Raw genomic sequence first — 23,791 nt, 5'->3', positions numbered from 1 at the left:
GAATGTGCCAGTGGTGTCCTTCCTCTTAACTGTCTAAGCTTCAGGTGAAGCACCTCCCAGGTTGTTATGACTGCCTTGGTATTGTTGTTTTCCACCCTGTTCTTTAAACTGGGCTTGCAAAAGAAAGTATCAGCTCAGTGCTCAATGGGTTTCTTGCATATTGTCACTAATACATGCTTCATTATGCCTCCTGGTTTACTGTGTTATATAGAGAAGGGTTCTGTTGAAGTTGGATCCATTATCAAATTTATTCTCAAAACACTGATGAAAAATATTATTTTGGTGAGTCAAATAACACATCCACATTCAGGAATTTAGAGTTGTTTTTGTTTAGTTCAGGAATTTGAAAGAAAGGAGACAGTACCAAAAACTATAGCAGCGTTTTTAAAAACTTTCAGTAAAAGAACGCAATGATTTTTTTAAAATTGCTTTGCTCTTGGTTTTCATGATGAATCTTTGCAGTTGGGGGCTGGTTTTGATCAGAGACAAAGATGGAATACTAATCTTTGGACTTACTGATGTGTTTTTTTTTTTTTTTTTTTTTTTAATAAAACACAAGTTTATAGCTGGAAAAAATAGCAATGGGAAAAAAATAAATTTGTAACTGCTAAAGTCAGCACAGAACATGAGAAGGGGAATTTGGGATTGGCAGTACACTGCATTTCTAAAACCTATAGCAGTTACTGCATTCTTTTTTGTAATCAGTGGTCACCAATATGCTTAAGGAAAAAAACATAGGAGAAGGAAAAAATGTTGTTGGGAAACCTTGAAGGGACATTAAAAACAGATTTTTCTTGCATTTAAAAATGTTGACTCTACATTACAAAATGCACTGAGGACTTTAGGGTGGGAATAAACCTAAATGTGCAATATGAGATACGTGTAGCCAGGATCTTTTTACATAAAAAAAAAAAAAAAAAAAAAAAAAAAAACATACACACACACATTGCTTTTCAACTGCAATTGCACCGCAATTCCAATTTTCCACTAAAGTGAATGGAATATGTATGATATTAATTCATTAGTACTAACCTCCTCAATCTGTTATCTTTACATTCAATACCACAGCACCGTTTTTAGTTTCAGGTATGTTTTTTCACTTTATAAATGAAGTGCCAGTGAACAGAGATATGGAAGTAACCTGTAAACCTTTCTTGTATCTGGCAAAGACATTTTTACTGGTGTTAAGGAGTGCACATAATACCTCACCTTGTGCTTTGCTTGCTTTTTTTCCTAAATGCAGATCATATTGTAACTGGCTGGTTTTGTCCATTTCTGTTTGCTGTTCCTTATCCAGTATTTTGTAGGTCTGGTCGGTTTTACTAATTGCACTCATTCAACTTAAGTTGCCTGCTTTCTAATGAGTATTTTTAGTAATGTAAGAAGATGCATTTAGGTACCAACAGCATGTAAGAGAAGCAGCCAACTGAAATTTGAAGTCAGTGTGTTTTATCTACTGCCTGTAACTATGTGCATCAGTGAAGAAATTGTGATTATTTCATTGCCCGAAGCCTATTCTCTGTGGTGTCCCAATGGACGTTGTCCACCTAGTTTTAATAATATGTCCTTAAAACAAATATGTCTTGTAGCAAACGTAAAAGATTTTAACTGTACTTCTCTCTTTCCTTTCAACTAGTATCACATTATTTTTCAGGTTCAGATGTTGACACACCCTTGTGTATTGGACAATTATATTTTAGCTATTTGAGGACTTGTAGATTTCCAAAACGTTCAGCTTAGCATTGAGCATGTCTTCTGTGCATTTGAAATAGCACAAGGAGCTTGGATTTGGGTTTTTTCATGTGCCAGTATCGAGTATTGTTACTTATCAATGTAATTGCAAGGTTTCTCACTTTTTACTAAGATAATCATATTTTGAAGCACAAACAGAAAAGGTGAAGTAAATTATTTTTTATCCTTGCCATAGTTCGTATATTATTATCTCTGATCTCTGCTGTACTCAAACTTTGTATGAACAGAAGCGTGTGCATACAAATGTTTTTGTATTCCTATAAATCCTCAGTCTTGGATCTTGGTTTTCGCAAGTGCCCATTTGGTTATGGGAATGTAAATCTAAATCAAAGACATTGCCCTAAAATTTTCAGACACTGTAAGCTTTTTTGTTCTGGTAAAACCCATCATATTACCAGTATCGTTCTGATAAGTTTGAAGTTCTCCTTTCAGTTCTTATTGCTCAGAAATACCTCCTATTTAAGAGATTTTTTTTCTGTTTATTTCTTTCATAAAGATTGTTGGCCGCCTTTTCTGCTGGAAGCGCTGAATGAAGAATTCAGAATGGTTCAAAATAGGATCTCGAAGGTCACAGCAACAAAAACAGTTGTTAAATTTCTGGCAGACAGACATAAGCCTATGGGGTTTTCATTCATATCCTGCCATTGCTTCTTATATACAATTCCTTTTGCTTCAGTAGCTATCCCTATCATACCCAGAACAGAAGCAACAACATTTCTCCCAAGCCATTGAAATAATCATTGAACTAAAACAAAAATATAGGAGTCTGTTTATCTGTGTGTAAATATTGAAAATAGATTGTTTAGAAATCATTAAAATATTAATATATAATTATTGTAATGTCCTTTCCCTATTTGTCTGCCCTTTTCAAAGCCACCGTTTGCTTTCCATTTGCTTGGTCAACCTTGGTTACACTTTCCTCTTATAGGCAAAATGGCAGAGAAAGCGTTGGTATAGAACACCGGATACTTCTCTAAAAAGTGAGCATGGTTTTTTTTAATAAACTTATTTTGTATACTATTGCCATTCTAAATTGTATCAGAAGTGAGATTTAAAAAAAATACGATCTTACAGATAAAAATGGTTTGAGCTTTCACCTGGTAGACAGATTGTTGGGTTCCTGAGGCTGGCGTCGTTTATCGCTGTTGTTTGTTGCCAGAGACATTTTCACATTTGTTGTTTTTAATGGTAACTAGAAAGTAGTAACAGGATGCCTCTCCACTGTGCCACTGGCTCAGGAAGGAGATGTAAACTGGTAACACAAATATTTTGAAGCTTTTTAGTTAAAAAGAAGGATTTGTTGGCAGCTGGTACAAAAAGACGCTGAGGAAAATAATGAAGTTTGCTTGTGGTTTCCTTTTAAATCTAAAAAGTAGTTGTCACTGCCTGTTGATTCATGTTTTCCCCATTACAAATAGTGGAACTGAATGATTGTTTGGGTTAACTAGCAGAAAATGGCAAAAATTACTTGTACAACAATTCTGTGGTGAGCTACCAGTGAGAGATTAAAGGGGGAAAGTGGAAGGCATAGATGTATGTATGTGTGTGTATATCTAACTTTTTTTTTAATATAATTTTAATACTCCATTGGTATTTGTAATGATTACGGCATTCCTGGAGTTCTATAATTCCACACTGAACAAAATTCAGGATTGTCTGTAAGTTGAAAACACCCTGTGAAGTACTTATTTATGTTTGCTTTATGATCTGGCTAGCAGTCCTGGGCCCACCAGTGCAAAACGGGAGCTGCCTACTTCCTGACACTCCAGCACATTTTCCCTCATGTCCTCTTGAAGAAAAGTTTGATCAGGGAAGTGCTAAAAACAAACAAAATCAACAATTTCAACAGAATATGTTGTTCTGGATGGACGTGTTTGTGTTATGTAGAAATACGTCTCATTGAAACAGAACATTAGTCTTGGGTTTTCTCAAAGCTCAGAAAGACTCTGAGACTTTTCAAGACTCAGTAAGGCTCAGTTGACCTTTTTTACTGTAATTTCTGTCCATTCTTTGCAGTAAATTATTTGCATTCCTTTTCCTTGGTTATCTGGAACACTCATCAAATGACTGAAGAAGAAGTAGAGTTATTTCTGAGATACTTTCTGAATCTATTTCTGAAATTTCTTTTCATGACCGAAGGTAATAAGGATAACTGCTGTGGCAACACATCCCATCTGCTGAGGCTACAAACCTCACCTAGGTCTTAAAGTGTCTTGTGCACGATTGCTTGCACAGTTAGGGGCTTTTCTTTCAAAAAAATGGCAAATTCTTTTCAGTTCAACCAGTTCAGAACTGAAATGTGTAATCGCAGTAGAAGGAACATCAAAGGTTTTCTGTTAATGTCTTATCCAAACACTTGCAATGTCTCCATGGCAGCTTAGACAAGCCTACATTTCATAGAGGCAGCAGGCACTTTTGTTTTACCCAGAGCTCCTTCCATCATAAAGGTGTTCTGTCTTTTGGTACCCCTGGTTAGGGAGCTGTTTGATACGGACACTGAGCAGAGCTTTGACCTAATAGTATTTGCCGCTAGCCAGTTTCAGTGCACTAGTGTTTTAAGAAGCACTCAAACTCCACTTTCTTCCTGCTTGCTCATTCCCAGCAGCTGTTCGCCTGAAATAGTCAGTGTCAGGAGATGAAATCTTCAGTGGCAACATTATTCATTCCTGCTTGAGTGCTCCGTTGCACTGTCTCCAGATTGTTTTGCTGCTACTGGTTTTGAGGCTGGGCCATTAGTCAGAATGAGAGAATAAATTCATTTTTTTCGTTCATTTTGCTTTTGGGTTGATATGCAGCAGCTGCCCAAGCAGTTCTGGCTGAGCTGGGGGCAGTAGCTAGCTGCTGGAGAGAAAATGGAGGAAGGCAGGGGGGACAGGCAGAGCTTAAGCTATCCCCGTGAAACTGTATTTTAAAACAGAAACGGAAGAACATAAATAACTGTTCCACCAGAAACCAGCTGAAACAAGTTACTTCTGTTGACCCTAAACAAGGAGTAAGACACCTTCTCCCGGGAAAACTGAAGGAAGTGTGGTTTGAATCATCCTATATGCTCTTAAGTAGCTTTTAATGACTCAGCAGCCTTATTGTATAGTCTTATTTTTAAGACTGGCATGCTATGCCCTCTATACAGACCTGCACCACTGGTCTGACTTCCTCTCAGACCTGGAAGCCTGGGTGAGCTGCACTGGTGTGTGCTGGGGCAGCCCTTGAAGGTGCTGAGTGACACGGGGCCATTCAGTACTGAAGGTGCATGCTGAGCTGTGACTTGCTCGGGAGCTTCTCAGGGTTTTCTTATACACAGTCAGCCCAGCCACTACTGTCTTATCAGTTTCAATCTATGTGGTTGTTATGTGATACGTTTTTTGCTTTTTCAAAAATTGGTGAATTTTATAAATGTTGTGGAGGTAGGCTTACATGAAGTTTTGCTTCAAGTCAAACACCAAACAATATTTTTTTCATGTGTGAGCTGTTTCACATAGCTGATGTTTTCCTCAGCTTCTGCTGAGAATTTTGAAGACCTTGGAAACATATTCTACACATAGCAGACCAAACGGACGTTATCCCGCCTTGTTATTTTATTACTTGTAATTATAATATGGCACAATTATCCATGTGTCATGAATATGGGAGCAAGAGAGTTTGTGCAAATTGTTTGCCTCCGAGAATAATGATTGCCCAATTATGATGCACCACATCTGGAACAAAGATACATTACTAACCTTGTTTACTGGTCTGGGAAAAAAAGGAGGAAGTAAGATTTTACTCCATCACCTACAGGTTTAAATTATAAGTAATTTTGTTTATATTAATGTAATTATTGTGGAGTAAAATTAATGAGTGTGGAAGGAGGCAGTTGATGGATATTCTATATGTGAAGAACCCTTTATTTCAGCTCAAGTGTCAAAATACCTACAGTAACCACTTGGAGTAATACTCGGAAATTTTATTTAATGTTTTCAGTGAAATTAATGATCTTTCTGGACCCTTTTCTTTATATGTGTTTTAATCTGGCAGATTTAGTTCCAGTTTGGAGAGTTTAGTTTGTTTTTAGTAGACATAGATGTAGACTGTATATAGCATTCTTACCTTTTAGCAGCACTTTGGCATATTTGAATGAAAGAAAAAAATCATTTTATAGTTTCTTATGAAAGTATTTCTGTTGTGTGAATTTACTTAAATGATACCAGATTGAGTTTACAGCACTGTGGCAAAACAACTTGCAGAATGTGTCGATGTGTTCATGCTAGCTTTAACTGTCTAGCTCAAATAGCAACAGTGGCAGCACAGGCAGTTTCAGCACAGGTTAAAAGCACATAGATTGCATGGTAACTGGTGTCGTTTTAACTGCCTGGGTCTGAAATGCTTTGCCCTTTTTTCTTTGATGAGAGAATTTTTAAAAGATTGAGTTCACTAAAGCTAATTCGAAGCTGTTCCATAAAATAAATCAGTAACTTGCAGTAGTGTTGTTATTTTTAAATTAACAAGTATTAAACAGCTTTGCTTAAAGCAAACCATATTTTAGCTCAGAATTCATCAGCCTAGCAGCTCTTTGAACAGTCCCATAGTTTAAAATCATTTTTTTGTTGTTTTAGCCATATCTTCAGAGAGTTTGGGAGTTTTTGGGAGTGCAGGATGTTTGATTTGGATTTACTTTTTTTCCATGACACTGTAAAGTTCTCACTGAAAATTTCTTAAGCCACTGAGTCCTACAAAGTCCCAGTAGCACCTTAGTATTGTATATTTTTAAATAATTCTAAACCAATTAAAATCTTGATAAGTTTTCTTTATTTTTTACTCATATTTCAGTGAGGGGAAGACTGAGCAGAGCTACCTCTGTTTAGTGGCTAGAGCAGCAGCTCTCACTCAGCCAAGGCAAAACCTTGGCTGAGGTTTCTCAAATACTCAAATACTGTTCCCAACAGGATAGCTCTACGGTTTTAGAACAAGGGTAGCAGTTGGTTTGTTCTGCAAGCGTGCATGAACTCAAATTTTCAATAATCAAGTTAGACAAGTGGGAATAGCGACTAACATCCTCAAAGTATAGCTATCTAACAAACAAATATATAATTGTATCCAGGGCTGAATGTAAATAAAATCAGTGTGACTCATAGTAGCAGTGAAAATGAATTAAAAGGTAGAATATTCTAGGTAAATATTCTAGAATATTTCTACCTAGAAAGGTAGAATATTCTAGGTAAAAGGTAGAATATTCTAACAGCTGTGCAACTGACTCATTGGAAAAGGCATTTTTCTCTACATATTATGTAGGTGTTAAAGCAGCTTAGAAGACAGTTAAAAGGATTATCTGTTTGGGATTTTTATACTATATTTAGGAAAAAGTGTTAATGTCTAATTCTTTATTTGCTAGGTTTTCTATATTTCTCTACTTGTATTACACCGTGTGTATTGTACAAGGTAGAATAAACTGATTTTGTCAGAAGTCTTTGCTGGTTATGATTGAGAGTTGCAAGATTTTACGTGGTACATTCATAGTGAGTAGTTTAACTGAGTGTCACAACTTCTTTGTCTCAGACATTAGCAGGAAAGATCCTGTGAGTTAATAAGGTTAGAATTTTTAGAGATACAGTAATTCAAAATTCATAAGGCAACGGGACATGTTAGAAATGAGAAATAAAATTCTGGAGTTTTAAGAGCTGTCCAGCTATCATCTGAATTATTTCTAAGAGGAATAAATATGTATATATACTAGAATGTGCTACTTCTGCTCTGGCAGGGACAGCTGCAAGTAAATGTTAATGCAATAGCTGATTCCAAAACAGAGAGGGGGAAAAAAAAAAAAAGCCAAAGAAAGATGAAGAGTATGTTGGAGGCCTCAAATGTTAGTTCTCAGTGTGTTGTGGAAGAGTCATCCAAAGGTCTTTCTTACAGGGGAAAAATGAATAAAGAAGTAATCCAGAACTACTTTTAAAATAACATTGTAGTGCTACCCTTCTTCTCAATTTTTTCCTAACAATCAGATTAGCTGTGTATACCTTACAGTTCCTGGTGTGAGATTCTGCTTGGTTTTGGAAATGTAGCCTGTTATATCCTGATCTTTTTATACAAGCTGGGAGTAACTATGTTTAAATTCTAGGAATGCAAAATCTTCCTTTTGGTCATTGCTTTAATTTCCTTTATCTTGAACTTTTTTTACTCACCTGTCAATCACTTCCTGATTTCTTAATATTTTTCTTTGCTCACTTGTACTTGTCCCTTTTTCCCTATTTCTTTTTTTTTTTTTTTTACCCCTTCTCCTTTTATTTTCTCTTGCTTATTGTTGCATCTCTCCTACTTTTTCTTCATCTCCATCTACATAAAATAATATGAAACATAGAAATTTGGTGCTTCTCATATGACTTTATACTGTTTGTCCTGTTAATATTCCTCAAATAATCAGAGTCATTAATTGTTACTTAAATTAGAATAATGGTAATGTCTGCACTGTTGCTTATATTGAAATGGTATGACAAAATATTATTTTCTTAAATATTGCTCTCACTTTGTGTGGAAACTTCAAATTTTGAGTACCATTAGTATATGGTATTTATTAACATAACTAATAATCATTCATATTTATTTTTCTATGCTTATGCAATTAGCAGTTTTGTGTATGCCATCACGTCAAAGGCATGCCCCTTTCAATCACTTGCTAATTAATATCTACTAAAGCAAAAAGAGAAATAAATACCCCCGACATAGAACCACAGATTCATTAAGGTTAGAAAAGACCTTCAAGATCATCTGGTCCAACTGGTCCGATGATCAGACCTTCTGATCATCTGGTCCCCTACTACCACTGTCACCCACTAAACCATGTCCCTAAGCACCACGTCCAACCTTTCCTTGAACACCCCCAGGGACGGTGACTCCACCACCTCCCTGGGCACCCTGTCCCAATGGCTGACTGCTCTTTCTGAGAAGAAATGTCTCCTAACTTCCAACCTGAACCTCCCCTGGTGCATCTTGAAGCCATTCTTCAGTTGGAATCAGTTGTACCTTCCTAAACTGACTTTGTTAGTAACCCAGATGATTATAGAATTGCCAAACATGAATTAGTTGAATTAAAGCCATGCCTTGCTATATGCTGGGCATTAATAGCATAGCCCTTCTGCAATGCCCGCTGAACGCCAGCAGTCCTGAGGTCACTCTGAAATCCAGGCTTGGGACCGTTTTGGCTGAAGTCTCTGAGGGCCACAGGCCAGGCGGTGGCACTTTGCCACTGCTCCGTCTGCAAGGCAGTCGGTGGCGGCGGGGAGAGCTTGCAGAGGAATTTGGGATGAGTGCAGATGAGGAATAGAGGGCGTGAAGGCTGCTTGTGCTTCCTCGGGTACCTCTGTGTAAAATCTCAGTGTGGCTGAGACTGGTGCTCCTGTACCCACGCTGACGACACACATTATTCCACAGCTTTATGGTGTTGAGTTAGGACAAATCCTGTTAGTAATCATGAGAACTGAATTATACATCTGAGAAAAAGAAGCTTTAAACATACGCTAGGTTTATATGCATGAATGTTTGTGTTACTTCCATAGAGATACAAAACCAGAACAAAACAGAAGAAGAACAAAGTGAAAGTTAAGCTGTAAGGCTAGCCAATTTTCTTTTAACTTGACTTCTACAAGAACAAAATTTATTGTTACCAGTGGTTGTTTGAGATGTTTCTGCAATGCCAGGCATTTCTGTTCGAATAAAAAATGCCTCAGAGTTGTACTGAACGTGAATGAATTACACTGGCAGCTAGTGTTAGTATTACTATTACTTCTTTGTATCATAGCAGCACCTAGCAATAAAACAAATATTTACACACGCATCAAGGGCATTCTTGGTGACTGCAGCTTTGGCAGTTAAAAACCAAATAAGGTGGAGCATAACATATTTGTCTGGCAACTGCATGTGATTTCTCATAGTAGGTATACTAAGGAATTATCATCACTGCCCTAAACATTCTTTTGCACTTGACAATAGACAAATATTAGAGTGCAAATCATCCGTGTTCTGAGAGGTTTAGTCTAAGGTATATTATGAAGTTGCAGAGTAAATGGTGTTACAGAATTTCAGTGTAATTATAGTTCCTTCTTCTTATGATGATGTTATTCTGGTTTTTGCTGCTTTCTCTTTGAAGTGTTCAGCAGATCAAAGTTTGAGGATAGTTGACCATTCTTTACTAGTCTGTTATTTATCAGTGGATTGGCTGCATTATACCCTTACGCATACATCAATTACAAAAATACTAAATGGTTTTTTGAGTACCATAAATCTCTTCTTGTAGCTACTTGTGTCTTCTCAAGAATATTTCCCATTTCGCTCTTGTTTATGCTAAGAATGTGTTGATAAACTGAAATGTGATGCTTTGGACAGCTATACTTAAAGAACTATGTTTGGAATTTATGAGAAAGGAACTCAGAGTATATAAAGTTTTAGAAGTCTTTTCAACTGAAGTGGCTCCTGCTATTGTTGATAGCAACAGGCACATTAGCATTTCCTATTACTATTTAATTTCACATACGCAGAACAGTTAAGGCAACTGAGAGTCATTAATAACCAGACAAATAAAAGCTACCAGGTGGCAAAATTTTGTTGAGACTGCCATAAACGTAATGCTTGATAGAGCAATTAAGGGAGAATGCTTTGTGGCAAAGATTTGAGCATATGTTTTTATAGAAAGCTTCATTTTTCACCTAATGCAGATGTTAAACCTTTTTGTGATGTCCAGGAATAATAGTAATATAACACAATGGTATTGAATTGTATTGAATGAAAATAAACACTGACTGACATGAGAATAGATTTTACCTACATATCTGCATGTGTTTAAGCATTAATCTGGTCCTTATGCTAGCTAGATTAATGAGAGGTATTGTAATATATACAGTAGGGAATTATGCTGTAGACACTGATACAAGTCTGTAGAATTTATTATATAAAAATAATTATATTTTTATTTAAGTGCAGCTCATGCAAGAATTATTTGCTTCTGTAGAAACACAGATTGCACCTTTATCACTGGTGTCCAGTAAAGATTACAGTTGTATCGGGTCTTTGTAAAACCAATACAACAGTACAGCTACTACTTAATATATCTTAGGACATGGAGGTGATAGTACAAGCAGATTTGATGGCTCCTAATTTACCCAAGTCCTCTCTGCTGTTGGAAGGTTTGCTCTAAGTGACAAGAGATTGACCTCTTAAACAGTTTATATCCTTCATTGAGAAATGAAAAGTGATTCCAAGTAGATCTGTGGGCATAAACATCTTTACTAGCTAAGACAAGTGTTTGCCCACAAAGAAGTAAATAACTCTTCAGACTCTTTCTGAAAGGCCCTTCTCTAAGCTTTGTTTGAACAAGACACCAAATTACTTTCCTATATTTGGTCTATACATTGGCAGTCAGTATTAAGAACTAATACTGACTGAAGTTTATTAGACTACTTTATTCTGTTCTGTTCTTTGAGCCATCCTTCTTTCTTTTAGTTGGTGCTGCACAGCAATTGGTCATGTGTATTTTGAGTATGTTATATTTATGATAATTACCAGCTAGTTACATGAACTGATTCAATGGCTAATGAAGTCAAGGAAACAATTCTCTCATCTCAGAGGCATGTGCATTATCTTAACAGGGATAACGTATCTCAGAGAACTCCAGTTACTGTTCCAATGTGCAACTCTTCTTTTAATAGTAGAAATGAATGGAGTTTTATTGATCAACAGTAGTTGAAGACTGCCTCTTGTCCTTAACCATGTACTTCCATCCTCTACCTGACCCACAGTCAAGCTGAAATAACTGCAATAGTAAATAATGAACATAAGCTGAATAACTTGTCTGAAAACTTTTAGTCATACTTTGAAGAAGGTAAATGCCTAATGCTGAGCTTACTTAGAGGAACTAGATGGTTTGGGTTGTGTCCTATGACTGTTTTTTAAAATTCACCATGGTACTTGGGGGCGGGGGGAACTCACACAGCTTTAAAGCCAAGACATTAACTAAATTCAGATGTTTTTATTTATATTATGTTTTAAATGTGCTGTCTGGACAAGCCTGATAATGTAAACTGCACAAAAGCAAGATGGGTCACACTTGATAATCAACATTTCTGTGGTATGTCGAATCTAAGTTGCTTTGTGCAATCCTTGACCCTTTAATTAAGCCATCAAAAAGGCTTAGAGAGAATCTTTCAGCATCTTCCATAAAGGAAAATATTTAAAGATCTGTAAAGTAACTTGCTTCTGTTGTAAGGGAAGAAAACATAAACTTAGCTTAATTTCTCTCCTAAAAATGCCTTTCTTCCTGACTCACGATTATTTCTTCCCAGATTTTTGTTCTTCACACTGTTTTGTAATACGGTATCATTTTTCCTTTCTCATAATCTTTTTGGTCTCCATACTGTCTTTGACTTCTTAGTATCTCTTACTAAATTAGACATATCTGCTGATTTCCATACAGTGCTTTTTATATTACGTTTATCATCAAGATGTGTTGAATAATACTTAATCACAGAGTTGTAGGGCAGGGGTTTCAAAAGAGAAGATAAAAAAAAACATATGTCAGTAAATTTGTGGAGGAAGGATAGAACTGCTGAGCTCCATTGGCTGATGGTAGAATGCCACTGAAAAAAAAATAATGTCCAGGTGCACGGTTAATGCTCTGCTGCAACAGACGCATCAGTTCCTGTGTCCTGGATTCAGCTGTGCAGATGACTACCCAGAAAATGGCTCTACAGACAGCTTAGTATTAAGATAGTTTATGTTAAAAGTTAAATAAAATAACAAATAAGCCCTAAAGCTTTTAATTCAGGAGAAAAAAAAAGGGGTTATTTTTCTTCAGTTTAAGTGGACTGTCAGTAATAGCTGATACAAGAATAAACAACAGGGAACGTACTGTCCCCAAGAGGCAGATGGCAAGCCTGTTCTGTGTATATTCTTGCACCAATTGGCAGGTCTGGCAGACTGGTTTCCAGGAGTAGTACAGGCTTTTGTGAGACACGCAACATCCAGGCAGTTCCAGAGGACACATCTGGCTGGATTGCACTGCAGGTTACCCAGTAGCAGCAGGAGCATTCATGGTTTCCAGACTCCTTTCTGTTCTCTTGCCTATGGCCCACTGCAGTCTTCAGTGTTCCCAGCAGGTGTCCAGGAGAGCAGCAGCATCAAGAGGTGATGCTCAGTTGGAGCCTAGGGGTAGTGCGGGCTGTCTGGTGTGGGAATGCAAAGGCTCTGAAGGCAGAGCAAGCAAGCCTGCAAGTCTTGTCTGTTCTAGAGAAGTGTGCTCTCATTTCCAGTTTGCCCATTTACTATAGAAAAAAAGACAAGGAATAAAGGAATAAAGTGCCACTGCCTTGGTGCTGTTACTTTAGAAATGTTGTTTTGTAAATGTGCACTCATCATTGCTCAGGAGTATAATTTTTCATAAACTAGAGGAAATCCCTTGCCTCAACAATTGTAAAGGGAAATAATGCATATAAGGTTCATTGCTTCCCCACCAAGAAAAAAAAGAAAAGAAAAAACATTTGCAACTTCTGTGTTCACTGTTTATTGTGTACCTCTTCCTGTTCTTTTAGAGGTTTCATTTTAATTGTTTTTCCTCACATTAAAAAAAATAAATAAATAGACCTCTAGTATGTATTTAATTTATTCCTAGTCTCCTGTAATTAGGTTGCAAATAACCATGTGGTTACCATATGACAAAGTGGTATTGAAAGGAAATGCTTTATAAGATGCACAGCAGTATGTGTGCGTGGGTGTAGGTAATGCAGGTTTAGTTCTTCCGTAGGCATGCAGCCTAGGTACAGTTATGAAAATGCAAACAGTATGTTAAAATTAATACAGTTATATCAAGAAATGTGTACGTGCTATACTGAGGTGCTTGGGATGTTGAAAGAAAGGTCTTTCGCTGCCTCCATTTTCTCAAGAGGGGGTAGATGAGTAGCTGACAGATGCTTCTTGTGATATACGCCACAGCAGCTTGTTTTACCAAGCAGAAAGTACTGCATTACTTTCACCTTCAATCAGGTGGCACATTGTGGTTATTAGACTGTCAGTGCACCTTTGTAATGTATGTATATACATACGCGTATTAGCAGTAAGTGTGTGCTATACATGTACCAGCCTCTGTAGTCTCTATTCAGGCAATGAGAAGAAGAATTAGCTGACTTCAGTCCCTCAGACTTCTCTACTGGCTAAAAACAGTACAGAAAAATGAGTAAAATTACAAGGGAACAGTACAATTTTTGGAAGGGAATCTGCTTTTCATTTTGAGGGGAACAGTGACAAACTGAGCCATATACTGCAGAAATCATGGTTGAATAAAGTATGAAAAATAACGTTATGGAAATGTGCAAAAGGAAAATAAAGGGCAACGGAAATAGAGTGGTGGCTGAAAAAGGTGAAGCTGTAATCAACTGAAGGATAAAAAAAATAATAATAAAGAAACTTCTTTGTCAATTTGCTGCTGCTACAGAGGCGTTGGGCTGGTGATGAGAAAAGACTTCCTCCCAGGTACCAGGTATCGGGTACTATTTTAAGGCATTGACCTGACCTCAAGGTGTTGAGGTATGCTGTATGAGTCACGCTTAATTAAGTGATCTGCAACTAACTCCAGTCTGCTGGAAAAAAAAGACCAGCAATTAGGTGGATACAGAGCAATTTCCATTCAAAGCAACCAGCTGTACATATATATGCTACTGGAGGAATCCAGGCTTATCCTGAGCTTGTAAGGAAATCTTGGCAAACTTTTTGGGCAAAGATTTTCCCTGTCAAGTGTGGCATTTGTAGTGCTATCCCTGTATCACTTGTGGTTTTAGCTTTACGTGAAGCAAACTGGTCGCTGTGCAAGACGTTATATGACGGTTACGTAGACAAAACTACTTTTTCCTTGTGTGTGTCTTTTTTGTAGAGTTGGTCGTTGGTTCTGAGCACACTTGGGGTTTGTGTAATTTACAGATTGCCAGCAGGACTGTTCTAGTCAAGGAAAATGTTTACTTAGATAGGAGCTGTGTTTATTCTGAGACATAATTGTGAGTGGTGCAGTTTCATAAATCCCTTTTGCAAACAGTGCTTTTATGCTGTGTAATTTAGGTGAAGGGGAAGAGTGAATTGTCTTGGTTTCAGTTCCCTTAATTGCACAAAATGAGACCCTGTCATGACTTTTGAGGTCCTTTATGCTTTAAACTTTCAATGTACCATTCTTTAAATAGTTGAAGATAACATAATTCTAGCCCTTGTAAAGCAATTTAGGCAGTCCTCAGTGTAGAAATTATATCTTTATTATATATCTATATATCTTTATATCCATATAGATACAGCATGCAAAAACACACGATACATGTTGGGTTATTTTTCTAAGTAAGAACTGGGTCTTAGAAGCAGCTAGAAAGTGGTAAAAACTTTTCTAATAGCTGCTTAAAAAATTAATACTGTTTTTTCACAAACTGATTTTGCTTTTAATCAGAGTTTTAATGAAATACTATCTCCATGCCTACACTGCTATCCCTAACACCTTGATTGATCATAAGGCTTTTAACAAATGCAATTTAACCTTTGTTGAACTGCATTTAAAACACATTTTTATTTTGAGGACCCCAGGTTACACAGGTCAATAGCTTATGGTACAGATCTTGGTGCTTTCCAGCTTTAGGTCTCCTTACCTTGTTCAACCCAGTTATGTTGGTTGTGTTTGTAGGAGTTCAAGCTTCTTGAGGCTTTTTTTGTACCAAAGTCTTCGACTCTGTCCTCCTTTCCCTTTTCTAATTCTATCATCCACATTTTATTGTTTAAAAAACAGCTTTTGTCAGGTATTCTCATGCAGTAGTACAACTAATTTTCATAGCTATAATTTGTTACGTATCCCAGTTGCTACAAATTGATATTTATGCTTATCCAAACATAAAAGCATGCTGCCATCTTCCTAAATATGTGATGATGATTTGATGAAAGTTGATGTGCTCTGATGTGCTAGTAATGTTTGTAGATTTATGCTTTAACTGAGACTTTCTTAAATACATTGTTTACTTCCTGAAAAGATTGCCGTATTTCCTCTGATTTAAATAATTGATATTAATTTAGAACATTGTCATTTCAGGAATGAACCAAACTGTCTTTGTTTGTCTCCACCATGTGAAGCGGTGATGCAGAAGCTAACAGTACGCCCCTTTCTAGCATCCTGTCATTAGAACATCCGATTTTGACCACAATTTTTTCCAATCCTTTGGGTGGTGCTGAGGCCTCAGCAGTCCTGTTTTCCTCATGTTTCTGTGACTGTTACTTAACTCTGACAGTTCTGGAATCTCATTTTGACCAAGAGGCCAATAGGAAAATATAATTTAAGCATACACAGCCCTCCCCATACCATCAATGTTATTAATCCAATAGATAAAAAAGGATGAGAATGAATAGAATTTATTGTGTTATCAGTTTTTAAAAGGTCTTTTAAAATTTTAAGCATGGTCTCGGCATGAGAAGAGGCTGTAAATGGAGTCTTCTCTCTCATGGAATTACCGTATAATTAGACAAGACTGCAGAAGGTGGAGCTGAACCATTGGTTTTGGGTAGTGCTAGAGGCCACTTGAGAAAACCAGCACCTGACCTGCTGGTAACTGTATTCAGCAAGGTTGTACAGGGTAGCATATTCCTGCGTGTTCTGGATATGAACACACACAAAAATTACTGGAGAAACATTGCTTTTTAGGCCATCTTTCAGTCCTCAAAAAGCTTCGAGGAGACTATATTTAGGTAGAGTTGATTTTCATTTCAAAAGAAGTCTCAAAAAAATGCAAGGATAAATCTTTGTTCTATATTCATGTTGGTGACAGCTGTCTTACAGAGTAACATCTTTCAGTTAATTGAAATGCATTAATAAATGTATTATCCAATATCTAAAAATGAAACTACTCCAAGTGACTAAAATTACATTTCTAGAAAGAAAATCTATTGAAAGTGTGTATGCAATTTTCAGTTTATAACAACTTAGTTTTTGACTTGAGAATAAGAATTATTGGTGAGGTTAGCACCAAATACTCTATCAATATGCAAAAGAACAGCTAAACTGTAAGAGCAGATCTCATAAATGGAACTGTAATTACCTTGCTAGCACAGGACTTAGTAAAAGTAGAAATGCAAAATAATTTCCAAAAATGTGCTTGCTGCACTTTTGTCATGTGGTGATTGCTGCTTTTAGGGATCTGCAGATCTCGATAATGGGAATGTTAAAATTATCTCAGGCAGCATGTCTGTGCTGGGCAGGTGCCGGAGCCCCGGCACAGGCTGCCCTGAGGTGCTGAGGGCTCCTCCTTGGAGATCCCCAAAAGCCGCCTGGGCATGGGGCTGGGCATCCTGTGCTGGAGCAGAGGGTTGGACCAGGCGACCTCCAGGGGTCCTGCCAGCCTCAGCTGCCCTGGGATTCTGGGATTCCCTTTGCATTACTTGAGTTAGACTACTGTAGTTCAGTAATTAGGCTGTGTTAAAACCAGAGAATGAGGCTGTTGGAGAACAGAGCTACTTTTAGGTCAGACCATCTCATCAGGAGCATGTGGAGCCAGTACCCTGGGATGTCCTACCCCAGGATGTCCTATGTTTGGTGGCTGCTTGTTGTTAAGGGATTGACCTGAATTTTTGCATTGGTTAGCAGACTGGTTACTGTGGGCTTTAATGTTTAATGCTTCTGAAATGTAATCATGTTGTTATTGGTATTCTACAGTAGCTAGAACTTTCATCATTTTTTTTGCAAATAACTTGTGTTTGAATTCCTGAATTTATATTGATATTAGTAAAGACCTTGATGCTACCAGGATGTGTATTACTTCATCGGATGATGTGCAGTTGAGCTAAACAAACATAAACTTCCCTGTATCAGAGCCAAAGTGTAGCATTTTTGATAAAGTTGGAAGTAGCTTACGATTACGGACGGATTCCTGGTAGCATGACTTACTTAGCAGTCTTTATGTACAGTACTTCTTACGGAACTCAAAATTAGTAGCAGTGTGAACTCTTGTTCCATCTAAGAGCAGAGCACTGTGTGTTCTTGGTGAATGGTCTAGAAGGAAATTTGCCAGCTTTTAGATGGCAAGCTGAATATTTTTAAATATCGTTCTTAGAAAAGCTCTAGTATGCAGAAAATTGCAATGCAGATTTAAATAGTTGAAGAATAACGTGTTTTGATTAAAAACACATACGAGAAGTTTATTCACTCAGATTGCTCTGTGTGTGTGTGTGCACGTGTCTGTGTAAAATCTGCCATGGGAGCAAGGGAAGATCATGTATTCAATCATGATGAGTCCCTTCATGATTCGAGGCTATTTCTGTTATTTTTGTCTTCTGACAAAAAAGTTCCCATAGGATCCCTATTTGGACTCCTGAAGGATCTGGAAAAACTATTTCCGTCCAAAATAATAATAGCATGGGCTTTGGGGTTTGATCATGAACTGACATTTAAAAGTCATCTGAGGAAAGATACTTTGTGATTGAAGTCAGTTTTTGTTTAATGCAGTGGTAGCTGATCTTTCCCATCTGGTATCACAGTACTTGACGTGACATCTTCAGTTGTCCTCTGTCCAGCTTGTGAGATTCCCTAGGAGTTACTTCCCAAGAGACCCGCGAGTGGATCAGGTCATTCTGTTTCTCCAGTTATTGCTTGGCTTTCCTTATCCCCAGGGGAAAACCTAGAAAACTGGCAGCTACACAGAAGAGAATGTGAGGGGAAAACCCAGTACCTACAGAGTGTATTTTGAAGTGTGGTCATGTAAGGACTATGGCAGCTTTTGCCTACTCTCTGCCTGACTTTTCCGTGCTTGTGTGCACACGTTTCACCTGAGCCGTAGTCATTACATTTTACACATGGCGCAGGAAAGGCATATGGTGATACTGTTTCCTGGCTCTCAAATGATCAGCGTTTAACATTGCTCGCTTACCCTCGGATGCTGTAGCTTGACTTGCTGCTTCTGCCACATCCTCATGCTGAGGAGTCGGCCAGGGAGAGGAGCACATCCTTGCCTAGCTCTGGGTGAGGCACTGCCTCGTGCTGCTCCAAACCCTTCAGTTTTAGAACGTAATGTGCCTGAAAAGAGATGTGGGTATTTCTGTTTTGGCTTTTTTGGGTGTTTGATGGATTGCTAAGATAGGATCTTTCCTGCTAAGAAGCTGGATTTTATCCCAAACCCTGTGAATGACACACAAGATCAGATTCTCACAGCCTTCAGACTAATTGCCAAAACTCTTGCATTTAGTAAGGCACAGAACAACTGCTTCCTGTGTGCAAAACTCAACAAAGCAGTCGCTCCCATGTACAAGGGAGGAAAGTCGTGTATTTTGTGATCTCCTTGAGATACCTCTGGTTTCCGTACAAAAAATACCACCCACTAGTTGGGGGTAAAAGCACCAATTATGGCAGCTGCATGGGAGCTCACCTCCAAACAAGCAATGGGTGCATTCTGCATTTTGAAAATGGGAACTCTTACCTAGTTTCTCTGATCTGTTTTCTGTTGTGATTCCCAAAGGTCTCAGTATGGGCGGATGAAGATAAAGCGTGACTCAGTACTTAGCTATGCTGTACTTGAGATCTCTTGTAAACGAGGAACTTAAGAGTTGAGTTCAGCAGATACAAGTAGTCATAATTTTTAGGGTTTGCAACCTGGAACTAAAGAGACTCCTAGATTCTGAGACCCTCGATGCCAGACAAACAAAGGCACATAGCCCATCTCTTTGATATTCCTTATTGAGAAGGAAAGCCTGAAAACTTTTGGCATCAGAGGAGCATAATTCCACAGGGAATGAAGCTGAAAAAAATCATTGTGTTGTTAGGCCAGTGTCGTTTTTGTGCTGTAACTACTATGCACTTTGTTGCCTTTTATACATCTTTGTTCTCAGAGTGCATCGTGGTCTTTATCCCCATAATAATTACAGTACTAGATACTCTAAAAACTTAAATTGGCAAATTCCATGTGTTTTACGTCATTTGGCATTCTGCACAACCCCCCTTCAGTTTGTCATAAATTCCTACAACAGAGCAAGTTCACATCTGGTAGCAATTTCAGTACGCCAGATGAGGTGTAATCCTATAAAACCTAACTCATTTTCTCCAGCGCCTTTCAAGATGAGCTCTCCTGCTCCTTTTCCATCAGACATACCACTTGCCCTCTGAGCTCTGCAGAATGACTTAGACTGACAGTCTTTTCACACTTCATATAAAGTGCGGGTTTTGGAACACGGGTTAGTATCAAGTACGTAAGACAGTACAAGCAAGTAGAGTGTTAAAGTCCTCAACATAACAAGCTGAGTCTTCTTTTTTTCCCTTTTTTTTTGCAACAGCATGTCCCTGCAGGATACAGTAATTAAGTGTTTGTTCTCAGTATTTTGATGCATATGGAGCTCCTCTTATTCTTTGAGTAAATTGTCATCTTACACACTGCCTAATATCTGAAAGATGCACACATAGCTACTATTTGGGTTTTTCTTGTACATAGCTTTTGCTAAGACTATTTAAAAGCATGTGTTTTGGGTAATTCAAGATACTCATATTGAAGACTGTAAAATATTAAATGCAGTAACAAAACAGTAATGGGATGACTACTCAGTGATCCATCTTAGCACACTGCAGTAATTGTAAATAGCTCAAATTCCCGGTAAAGTGGCTGTTTAACAGCAGTCAATCGTTTTATATCTTCTGTAGTTTTCTGCTGTCCCATTAGATTTTGAGAAGTGGTTATTTTAGCATCTCATTGCCTTTATTACTTTATGCTTTCAAAGCACTATATTGAGCTTGCCAATCCTGTTTCTCAAAAGGAATATCGAGAGTATCATACAGTAAGATTTAACTAAATCACAGAAGTTTGGTTTGTGGATTTTTTGTGAAACAGCGATGTATTATAATGTGTTATTAAACCAAATTAACAGAACTTAGTTTAAAATGTTATTTCACACTTTCCTACGTCTTGCACTAGGACTTCTCAGAACTGTTTGCTCATGCATGATCCTGTTTTTATTGTGAGGTTACCAAATTAAATGTCTGTTGATATCATATGAATGATACTTTAAAAAAATACAAACATCAGAATTTTTAACAATTACTATTGTTACTTCTAACTATTAAATACATAAGTTAATAGTGGCAGTATATTAAAGTCCCTTGCAATGGGACATTACTAGCTAGAAGCCTCTTTGTCTACTATGATTTTTGTGACCTAATTTATACCCTTTTGAATCTGTTTATTCACAGGCCAAATATCCTGACATTGTAGCCCTTCCAGAAGGACAACTGGGAGATTACATAATTCTAAGGAATCCTAAACTCTCAGGGTAAGGCAATACATAAATGGGATTTTGTTTGCATTGTTTTTAAGAAAAAGGGACAAATTTTACTTAATACTGTGGGGTGATTTTTGTAGATAAAGGATCGCAAAATGCACAGTGATAATCTCTAATAGTTCTCCTTGAAAATTAAGTTATTCTTTGCTTTGCAGAACTTCTTAAACACAGAGATTAGGTGATGCCTGTTACATTTTAGGGTTATAATGACACATTGAAAACAGTGAGAGACAAAAAAGAAGTAGTACATGTACAGGCTGTTTCCACGTTGCCTTCTTAGATAAGTCAAATCGCATTGCTACCTTGTGTGTCCACTGTTACATTTTAAGAAAAATATACTAATAATAATAAATAATAATATCTTGGTTTTGGAAGCTCATATTACAATGAAGAATTGAAATTCAAAATTCAGGAACGCGGGACGCAACCTTCCTCTCCTGCACCAGAAAACATATCAGGTTCAACTGCATTTGCTCCATCTTGCTTTTCTTTCTGAATTATATTACCAGAGCAATGGGCAGAGGACAGATCCTGAGGCCGACAGCCCTCTTAATGTGGCCAAGTGGGCTGCTGGCAAATTGCTTGTGTCAGATAAATCAGCAGTTTCTGCCCCTTGGCCTGAACAAAAGAGCTCATCCCTGCTAGTGCGAAGGCCTGCGTGCAGCCTGTCACACCCAGTGCTTACAGCTCTTACTTTTTTTCTGTGGGAGGAGGTGCAACGATCAGAAATCACTGAAGCAAAGCATAGTTCTTTGTTCTTCTTTCCATTAAAGAAAGTAAAGAAAATCACTTACCATTTTGCTGAAAACAGTTGCAGTTATATTCTTCCATTGTTTTATAAGGAAATCAGTTAGATAGAGGTGACCATTTCAATGTCATTTATTATTATTACTCTGCCAGGTTTATTTGGGCTTCCTGCTTGACATGTTCTGTCAGGTTTGGATTTTTAAATAATTTTAAAGGAAAAAATCTTTGAAGTTTCATGTAGCAAATGCAGTAATGCAGATGGGTTGTTTCAAAGCAGCAAAGGTACCACTAATGTTTTAGACTGATCTCTGTATATTCCACTAGAAAAACTCTTAGCCTGCCAACTGTCTAACTGTTCACTTTTATTACAGTATAGTGATCTTGTCCCACTGCCAAAGCTGGAAATAAGGCAGAACACCAGAAACACTCTTGGAATAATGGGAGGGTCTAGGGACACAGGGATCTAGGCCTTGGCTGTATTTATCTCTGTGTATTATTCTAAAAGGGCCATAAACTCTGTAGGGGTGGATCTTATTGCAAGCCCAGAATATCACTCTGTTTATGCAAACATTTCTTCTGAAATGATTTTGTTTTCATGCTCTATCTAGCACAGTATTAGACCGCAGGTTGCAGAGAAATCTTCTCTTTCTTGCATACCATACTCCTTTTACCACTGCTCTGTAAACTTAAAATTTGTAAGAGACAAAACCAAGAACTAGGGGAAAAAATCCTCTTGAAGTTTAAACGTTGAATGTACCAGGAAATGAAGTAATAACCTTCCCTTGTCATCAAATTACCAATTTTCCTTGGTTCAAAAATCTAAATTTTTCTGATTCCTAAATACAAAGATCTGTAAGTTTCGTTACCTGACATGAATTTTGTTTAAGAGCACAATGAGCGTGAACCTCCAGAATCCCATACTTTTTCTGCTTTTAAGAAACTAAGACAGTTGCCCAGTTAACAACTAAGTTTTCTCTGGATATGATACAGGTTTGAATTAATGATTGTCTGGAAGATACATATAGATGAAGAAGGGAGAACTACACCTGTCCTGGACCTTCTGACTAAAGTACCAGAGCAAGGTAACATCATTCTCTGCAGAGACAGACCATTTCTGAACTTTTAAGGAGGATGCCTATCCCTTTCTTTGCCCAGCATCTGTTTAGATAAAATATATCTTGCAGAGCCCAGCCAGACCAACAAATCCAAATCTAGCAAACAGATGAGCTTCACCTCCTGCATATTTACTTTAAAGGGGCTTGCAAAAAAAGTGTCTTCTTTTAGACAGCAGATAACCTGTCTTACCCTAAAATGCAAGCCTAACAGCTACTTTCAGTACCAGCATACCTGTTTGAAAATAATGTTCACTTTTACATTATTCTTGTAGTCTTGGAGCAGAAAATGGCACCTATTGAAAATGCACCTACCTGCTTCCGAAGCATGCTGCTGTTGTTTGGAATTGAGACAACTATTGAGAATCTGATCAAAGTGACTGGCTTGGAAAAATGAATTCCAGCATTGCTTATAAGAGGTAGCAATTTCAAAAGTAGTTTTAATTAAGATATTGTGTTATGCAGTCTATAATTTTATTGAATATAAACATTAAGTTATTTTCCATTTAGAAACCATACTCATAAAACATGCTATCTGTACAATTATGGCACGTTATATATAAATTGTCATGACATGAAAATAAATACAGCCATTTAAATACAAAAATGCCAAATAAAATAGTTACATGTACAGAGTGATTTCATTATAAATTTATCTTTCTGAATCATTAATGTACCAGAGTGGTTTATCTTTTTAACATTTTCTAGATAGCTGGAAAGTGTTAAAAGATCATGCACTGTCAAAATCAAGTCCATAAAAAGTGGAAATTTCATTCACAGCTCTGTAAAAGTACAGTGATTTTAAAATGACTAGAGAACAGTAAGAGACTCCTAGAACAAAGAGTTAAATAGCTTTCTTATTAAATTAGGCTAGAGGCAGGCAAATAATTTGA

At 37.4% G+C, this 23,791-nt stretch overlaps 1 protein-coding gene across 2 annotated transcripts in view; it reads left to right on the top strand.

Annotated features, from left to right (window-relative positions):
- The window catches only part of CENPP (centromere protein P), a 138,043-nt gene extending 114,514 nt beyond the window's left edge, over positions 1–23,529 (top strand). For both annotated transcript variants that reach the window (XM_050712887.1, XM_050712885.1), the window contains 3 exons: positions 20,951–21,030; positions 22,777–22,868; positions 23,174–23,529. In XM_050712887.1, coding sequence (XP_050568844.1) covers positions 20,951–21,030; positions 22,777–22,868; positions 23,174–23,295 — 294 coding nt within the window. In that variant the 3' untranslated portion in view covers positions 23,296–23,529. The remainder of the gene's footprint in view (positions 1–20,950; positions 21,031–22,776; positions 22,869–23,173) is intronic.
- Positions 23,530–23,791: the final 262 nt, after the last annotated feature.

This window comes from Cygnus atratus, chromosome 10, assembly GCF_013377495.2.
Source record: "Cygnus atratus isolate AKBS03 ecotype Queensland, Australia chromosome 10, CAtr_DNAZoo_HiC_assembly, whole genome shotgun sequence".
Taxonomy (NCBI): Eukaryota; Metazoa; Chordata; class Aves; order Anseriformes; family Anatidae; genus Cygnus; species Cygnus atratus.
This window is presented reverse-complemented; position numbering and strand designations above follow the sequence as displayed.